This window comes from Labeo rohita, chromosome 25 (genome assembly GCF_022985175.1).
Source record: "Labeo rohita strain BAU-BD-2019 chromosome 25, IGBB_LRoh.1.0, whole genome shotgun sequence".
Lineage (NCBI taxonomy): Eukaryota > Metazoa > Chordata > Actinopteri > Cypriniformes > Cyprinidae > Labeo > Labeo rohita.
Window position 1 is genome coordinate 22,083,534 of NC_066893.1, and position 8,925 is coordinate 22,092,458.

Here is an 8,925-nt window from a genome sequence, read left to right on the forward strand (position 1 = left end):
CCCATACTTTTGAATGGCAGTGTATATGGTGCACCTGTAAAATGACTGGCTCATGCTCTTATAATAAATGTATTTTTTATGCACAGACAGATAAGAGAGATTTCAGGAAAGACTTTTTGCCGTCCTGTGGGCGTTTTTGTTCCTAACTCCTGCCAGTGACGCGGCTCTCCTCACACACACAGCTCTTTTTGTGTGCAGAACGTCAAAGAGAATATGAAAAGGTATGTCTCTCAAATGAATATCCCCATGACGTGAGAAGCTGCTCATTTTCCATTTGCTGTCAGGACGAAGATTAACTCACCACCCCTCCTCCCTCTCTTCACAACCTCATAAATAGCAAAGCGCACAGTCTCATTGTATTACAACAATTGTAGCACATACAGTTCAAAGACCGACAAACTTGTTTAATAATAAAAAGAAACATCAGCATGTACTCAACTAAAAGCGAGGGACCGCGCAGAGGAAGATCTTTTGACTCCATGAACCTTGGTCTGACGCTGGAAGAGAAGCAACTTAACAATGAGGTAAGTGCTTTTTTCCCAACAATTCTATCATTTTAAATTTTTACTTGTATGGTCAATTTACATAGATTTTATAAATATGTTATCTTTCAGAACTGTTACTAAGTTTTCAACAGGTGAACCTGTATATAAAACTAGAGTTTCCATTCAAAAAATGATGTTATTTAAGGTTTATAATGCCAAATGTTGATTTCCAAAAAGCATAGATTTCTTAAATGACAAATGTGCATGAAACCAAAGTTAACAGATGCACCGCTATCCAATTGCACAAAAGCTTTCCATTCAGTTTTACGAGCTTGACACCGTTACCAATAAGATGTTGCAATCCTTCTTGCACCAAATGTAAAGATGCATCAAATTAAGTGCACTTAACAGAGGTGTGTGTGGAAGAGTGATTAATTGCGTCCTAATCCCAGTGTTAGATTAAAACAAGAAGGCGCTAATAATAGGCTTCCTCGCTCTCCAAATGAGATTGTTTTAAGACGGCAGACACTGGCCCGTCTTTGTTAAAGCGAGACGGTGAGACGCTGTGCTCTGAACCGTGCCACGGTCAATTCACTAATGCTGTCGGGAATCCTGCTGTCGGGAAGACGAGGACAGGGACGATTGCTCTCCCACATGCGCGATAAAAGAAACATGGTCAGTAGACGACAAGCTTTGTTTGAGGGTCAATTAAAGCTACTATTTCGTAGTTAATAAATTGTTAAATTATTAATGAATAATTATTATATGGCATAATATTAAATAAAAAGCAATGCATGTTTAATGTAGATTATTATTTATTTAATACTGTTTTATTATAATTATTTGCTTAAATATTATTAAAGATCTTTAGGTATTTTGGTATGAATTACTAGTGAAGGAGCTGATGGTCATTCTCTCATACTCATAAAGTAATTAAATGAAACAATTAATTCTTATATGCTGTTTAACGCTAATTAATTTAATACTAGGGTTTTTCTGGACCTCTTTTGGCATTTTGGTTTGAACTCTATTTATTGCCAGTAAATGATTGATGGTCATTCTCTCATGGTCAGTAGATTTTAATGCAAAAGCGTTTATTTTAATAAAATAAATAAAACAAACACACATATTTTTTAATGGGAGTACATTTATATACTTCATATATCACTAATCATACTTAATGGCGTAATTTTTTGAACCTAATCCCATGTCTGCAACCTTGGGACAGGGCTTGTGGAGCGTCCCTCTGCTGGCGCTTATGTTAAGCAGGTCATGATGACTGTCGCTGTCCACGGTGCTGAACTGACGCAGGAACCAGCACCTTTAATCGGATGACCTGTTCGTAACTGGAGTTTGTTGTAGTTTAGGATTATTTAAAAACAAACCCCTCAGTGGCTGATAATAAGTAAATCTTAAAAAAAAAAAAAAAAAAAAAAAAAAAAAAAAAAAATACAGCTTAAATGCTGCCTTAAAAAATTCTAGTTAAATGCACGTTTTGACCACTTTGAATTTCACGTCTAATAGAGTTAAAACTCCTAAAAATAAGAAAAAATGACAAAATTAATTTTGATAAATTATCAAGTTACAATATAAATACATACAGGGTCTATAAATTAATAAAAATAATAAATTCACTATAATAAATTCCCCCCACAAAACTTTTTTTATGTTATATTATAACGTACTGTTATTTATATTGTACTATTATTTTTTTAATGTTGTTTTCTAAAGTTTGTCAGTGGATTTTGAGGGATGGAAAGGCAATTAAATTAAATTAAATTAAATTAAATTAAATTAAATTAAATTAAATTAAATTAAATTAAATTAAATTATTACATGGTTCAATATTAAATTAAAATATTATTTATACAATATTACATAGAGATATTAAATTATCATTAATTAATGTATTGTTATGTTTTATTTTATGTATGTATATATGTATGTATGTATTTGTTTATTTATTTATTTATTTATTTGATATTATTTAATGCTAACTAATTTAATACTAAAGATTTTCTAAACATCTTTTAGCAGTATGGTTTGGCGTGATGGCCATTCTCTCATGGTCAGTAGATTTTGAGGGAAAAGCAATTTAATTTAATTTAATTTAATTTAATTTAATTTAATTTAATTTAATTTAATTTAATTTAATTTAATTTAATTCTTATAAGGCTCAGTATTAAATTAAAATATTATTTCTACAATATTACAAATTAATTAATTCATTAATTTAGTTAATATTTATTTATTTATCAATATTTAGTGCTACTTAATGTAATACTAAAGATTTTCTGGTCATCTTTTGGCATTTTGGTTTGAACTCTATTGCCAGCAAAAGAGTAATGGTCATTCTCTCATTTATTTATTTATTTTTAATTAATTAATTAATTTTTTTATTTATATTTAATGCTAATTAATTGAATACTATAGATTTTCTGGACATCTTTTGGCATTTTTGTTTAAACTCTATTGCCAGTTAAGGAGTAATGGTTATTTTCTCATGGTCTGTAGATTTTCGATGAATGCAAAAGCATTAGATTTAATTAAATAAATAAAATAAAATATAATTAAAAAAAAATGTGTAAATATATTCTATAAGATAAATTAATTAATTTATATATCTCAAAGTTTTTGCACAAAAAGTTCAAAACATTTAGACAAATAAAAAGAAAGTTTTACACGTGGCCTTCAGTGATTAAGTGTTGTTTACCACACTCTTTAATCCACATGATCTGATTGACAAGCCATGAGCACAAGACTTAGCGTTGGATTTAAAGTGGTCTGATGTTGTTGATGCTACACATGAACATCAAGTCATGTAAAGCAATAAATGATCATTTTCCTAATTCTACCTGACGTAATTCATAAAATCACATTTATTTATGTTCTGTACTTGTGTTGTACAGATGAACAAATCAGCTTTTCCAAAGATCGAGGAGAACAAAGACAACAAAACCGCCTCCACGGAGAGAGGCCGGGCTGCTGTTGTGTTCTCTTTGAAGAATGAAGTCGGTGGGCTTGTCAAGGCGCTAAAACTTTTCCAGGTGAAGGACAAATTGATTTTTGTTGTGGTTTCTTGCATGTTTTAATATTCCCAAATTAACCATCACATACAAATCAACAGGAAAACCACGTCAACCTCGTGCACATCGAGTCCAGAAAATCCAAACGGCGCAACTCAGAGTTCGAGATCTTCGTGGACTGCGACAGCAACCGCGAGCAGCTGCACGAGATCATTCAGCTACTAAGGAAACACGTGAACGTGCTCGAGATGGATGCGCCTGACAATCGTCTGCCTGAAGAAAGCGGTACATGAATTAAAAACAATATCAGATCGATTTTTCAATTACTATACATATACTCAACACTGGGTTTTTTTGCAGAGATGGAGAACGTGCCATGGTTCCCGAAAAAGATTTCAGATTTGGATAAATGTGCAAATCGTGTGCTGATGTATGGATCAGACCTGGATGCGGATCATCCAGTAAGCAGCAATGTTTAATCTCAATTTACGTCATCAGTATGATGTCATCATGTTGCTCACACGATTCTGTTCCGACAGGGATTCAAGGACAACGTCTATCGCAAAAGGAGAAAGTATTTTGCAGACTTGGCTATGAACTACAAACAGTGAGTTTCTAAATGTGCTTTAACATAAAAGTAATATACATTTAATAACAGACTAATGTTAGTTTTGTCTTTTCCATCAGTGGAGATCCCATTCCCCGTATTGAGTTCACAGAGGAAGAGGTGAAAACTTGGGGAGTGGTGTTTAGGGAGCTGAATAAACTGTACCCCTCACACGCCTGCCGCGAGTACCTGAAGAACCTGCCCTTGCTCATTAAACACTGTGACGTCCGAGAGGACAACATGCCACAGCTGGAGGACGTCTCACGCTTCCTCAAAGGTGAGAGAAAGGGACGTCAGGAAAGGATTTGTTCAGGATTTATAGACTACTTTGTTTATAACACTGCTTTGTTACCTGTTTCAGAGCGCACCGGCTTCACTATTAGGCCTGTGGCTGGGTATCTCTCCCCAAGAGACTTCCTGGCAGGTCTGGCCTTCCGTGTGTTTCACTGCACTCAGTACGTCCGACACAGCTCAGACCCCCTCTACACACCTGAGCCGTAAGTAATCAAACAATCAAATATCAGCCAACTTATGACATGAATACACGTGTGTATATATATATATATATTCTGTTATGTGTGTGTGTGTGTGTGTGTGTGTGTGTATGAATGAAGTTTATTTGCAAAAACAAATAATCATGTAATAAAATAATCATTTTCAAAAATCATGTTTTTTATTATTTAATGTTTTTGTGTGTTTTATTGTGTTAGTTAGCTGTATTGCTTTTTTTTTTTTTACTTAATCAAAATTACTCAACTGCAGTTTAACTGAGATTAACTGGAATGCACAATGAAAAAACAAAAAACATTGAAAACAACAAAGAAATAATATATACATTATTCGTTCTATTTTGTATTTTTATCTATAAAATAAACACAAAAAATATAAAAAGAAATCTATTACAATTATCTACTTTTTATCTATCAATTTATTATAAGTTGAATTAATAATATATATAGAAAAATTAGTATAGATAGAAATAACATTAATAAAAAATTATTTGCTTTATTTTGTATTTTTATCTGTAAAATTAATTCGCTATTATATATAACATTTATATATATATATATATATACATTATTTGCTCTATTTTGAATATTTATCTTTAAAATGAATTTACAATTATATATAACATTAATAAAAAAACAGATAAAAAAATAATATACACATTATTTGCTCTATTTTGTATTTTTATCTGTAAAATTAATTCACAATAATATATTACATTAATAAATAAATACAAATACTGTTATATATAGTATTTTTATCTATAAATCTATAAAATTAATTCACAGTTATTATTACAATTATAATTTACTTTTTACTATCTATTTATAGAATTTATTTTATATATTTATTTATTTTAATATTTAAATTTATTAGGTACACATTATTTGTTTGTATATTATATGTATATAATATTTATATATCAGAATATGATTTATGTATTTACATATTATTTGTTTATTTTACATATACTATAATTTAGTTTTTATATGCATAGAAATTATTAAATGTCTTTTCTATATTTCATGTTATATACACATTTTTGCATGTCTTTATGCACTGAAATATTATCTATTTATATATATATATATATATATTATATATATTTCTTTATGCATAAAATATGTAAAATGTGTATATAACAGATTTATTAAATAACATTTAATATAAAAATGTACTGCATTGCACATACATAAATACAAAAATAAAAAAAATAAAAAATTAATGAATATATACACATATATGTGTGTGCACGCATATATCTATCTGTCTATCTATCTATCTATCTATCTATATATATATATATATATATATATATATGCGACAGACTTTAATTAAAAATCTGTATTGATATGTATATGCATATGCACATAAATTACATTTTCATATTAAATGTTTTTATATTTCATATGTGTTATGTACACATTTTTTATGACTTTATGCATTATGTGTGTGTGCGTGTATATGTGTGTATTTATATATATATATATATATATATATATATAAACATATAAATGTATGTATTTTAAATTAACTGATCACGTGAACATGTTTGTCTTTTTTAGAGACACATGTCACGAGCTGCTTGGACACGTCCCTCTTTTGGCCGAGCCCAGCTTTGCTCAGTTCAGTCAGGAGATTGGTCTGGCATCACTGGGAGCATCAGACGACTCTGTACAGAAACTCGCCACGGTAAGTAACACCAGGCTTTAAAATTTGACTTTTTGGTAAGAGGTGTTTTGATGTGAATATACTGCAAACACAGAAATATTAACAATTCCATATTATGCTTTAGTGTTATTTCTTCACTGTGGAGTTTGGCCTCTGTAAGCAAGAAGGGAAACTGAGAGCTTACGGGGCCGGTCTGCTATCCTCCATCAGCGAGCTGAAGGTAACGAATCACAAAATGCTTTCTCCACATGATGCATAATGCATGTTTTTCACCTTATAAATAGAGATGAACTGCTTCCTTTTCTTCCAGCATGCACTCTCTGGAAATGCCAGAATCTTGCCCTTTGACCCCAATGTGACAAGCAAACAGGAATGCATCATCACCACCTTTCAGGATGTCTACTTTGTTTCGGACACCTTTGAGGAAGCAAAAGTCAAAATGAGGTGTGTAGAATAGAAACAGAAAACGAAACTGAATTTTTACAGTGAATGGAAATATTTAGCATTATAGTTGTCATTCAAATCTGAATTTATTCTTTAGGGAGTTTGCAAAAACCATCAAGCGGCCATTCTCCGTGCGGTACAACCCGTACACACAGAGCGTAGATGTTCTGAAGGACACGACCAGCATCAACAACGTGGTGGAAGAACTAAGACATGAGTTGGACATCATTGGAGACGCACTAAGCAGGCTAAACAAACAGTTGGGAGTCTGAAAAACTAAACATTTCCTAGCAAACCGTCAGTTACTTCATGTACCAATTCATTTGTTTTGTCACAGTTTTTACTTTACTCTCCAAATCATGCATGGCATCAATATGTCATGCTGTTATGTACCCACCAAATGAAGTCAAATCTGTGTCTGTTTATAAAATTAGTTTGACTTTTAAATGCGTGGTTCTACAAAAGCTGTGCTACATGCTTGCAAGTGGAGTTCTTGTATTTTATATGAGATTTCTACTTGATAAGGAGGTATTTATGCAAGGTGACCACAAAGGTTTCGGTTAGTCTGTTGTGCAAAAATGATGTCTGCTAATATAATGGTGGTTTCAGTTTGCATGTACGTAATTTGTTTCAAATTGGCACCTTATGTTTATTTATTCAGAGATGCTGTCTAAGCAGATATTTTAGTATACAAACAGAAAGTTTTGTATGGTTGTGAGTCTATGAAATATTTAGTATACACAGTGTATGCTACGTGTTATTGTTTCTTTATTTTAAATGGATGTCGACATGGAGTAGAACCTGGAATAATCTGTATTTATTAAAATGCATGTAAATATTGCATTGGACATGAAAGAATATTTTTACAAATTAACTTATTAAATGCTTAGCGTCTCTATATGTAATACGTTTAAAACTATGAACGAAGTATGCCTATCAGTTCAAGTTTAAGCTTTAGAGAAATGTTTTGCTAGAGAATGTATTAAAAATTCATATGCTTATAATAAAATAAATATTTGTTTTTCTACTGTAAATGCCCTCTACTGTTATACAGTTTCGTCTTTTCTTCTTTCCAGTTTTACGCTCTATTTTTGTACTTAATTTCCTGGTTTTTGAACACTGTCGTCCTTTCTGATTCTTGTTTGTGAGTTGTATTTTACATATGAAACAATAAAATAATTTTCAAATATATACGTTTAGTTTTAGAATTAAAATTACGTTATATAATCGCGTTTTAAAATTGTATTTAATACTGTAATTTTAATATTTAATTATTTGTCTTAATATGTGTATTCTTAAAATACTAAAAAAAAAAAAAATAGTTTTTATATCAAGTATAAACAATGTAATATTATATGTTTATCTTTAATTATTGGAATTTGAATACCATAAAATTTAATATTTGTTTTAGTACTTATATATGTATATTTGTTTTAAATACTGCCAATAAATTTAGTTTTTATATCAAGTATAAAAAACTATAATTTTATCGTTGATTATTAGAATCATAATATTTAATTATTTGTTTTAGTATGTATATATGTATATTTTGTTTGGTTTTAAATGCTGAAAATAAATGTAGTTTTTATATCAAATATAAAAAAATATTTTATATTTAATAATGTAATTTTATACTTTACTTCAGTTATTATAATTTAAATACCATAATATTTATCTACGTATCCACATGACCACTCTGACCTATTATATTTTTGTATATAATTTCCGCGTCTTCGAATACTATCGTCCTTCCTGATTCTTGTTTGTGACTTGTATTTTACATATAAAAAGATAAACTAAATTTCAAATACACACATTTTGTTTCAGAAATAAAATTACATTTTAAAATCGCATAGAATTGCATTTTATATATTTTTTAAATAATTACATAATTTAATGTTGTACTTTTAATATTTAAATATTTCTTTATGTCTTAATATGTATTTATGTCATTTTTTAAAGCCTGAAAATAAATTTTGTTTTCATAACAAGTTTAAAATATAATGTTATCCTTTTATCATTAATTATTATAATTTAAATATCATCATATTTAATTATTTGTTTTAGTACGTATATATTTGTTTTAAATACTGAAAATAAATTTCATTTTATATCAAGCATAAAAAATATTATAATTTTATCTTTAATTATTATACTTTTAATTTAATAATATTTAATTAGTACA

At 29.5% G+C, this 8,925-nt stretch overlaps 1 protein-coding gene across 1 annotated transcript; it reads left to right on the top strand.

Moving 5' to 3' along the window:
- The first annotated feature begins 341 nt into the window (after positions 1-341).
- On the top strand, positions 342-7,899 carry tph1a (tryptophan hydroxylase 1 (tryptophan 5-monooxygenase) a). Its single transcript, XM_051099230.1, has 11 exons — positions 342-524; positions 3,395-3,532; positions 3,613-3,796; positions 3,872-3,972; positions 4,051-4,118; positions 4,199-4,395; positions 4,480-4,615; positions 6,191-6,317; positions 6,421-6,516; positions 6,607-6,740; positions 6,838-7,899. The coding sequence occupies exons 1-11, from the start codon at positions 429-431 to the stop codon at positions 7,010-7,012; spliced, it is 1,452 nt and encodes a 483-aa protein (XP_050955187.1). The 5' UTR covers positions 342-428; the 3' UTR covers positions 7,013-7,899.
- Positions 7,900-8,925: the final 1,026 nt, after the last annotated feature.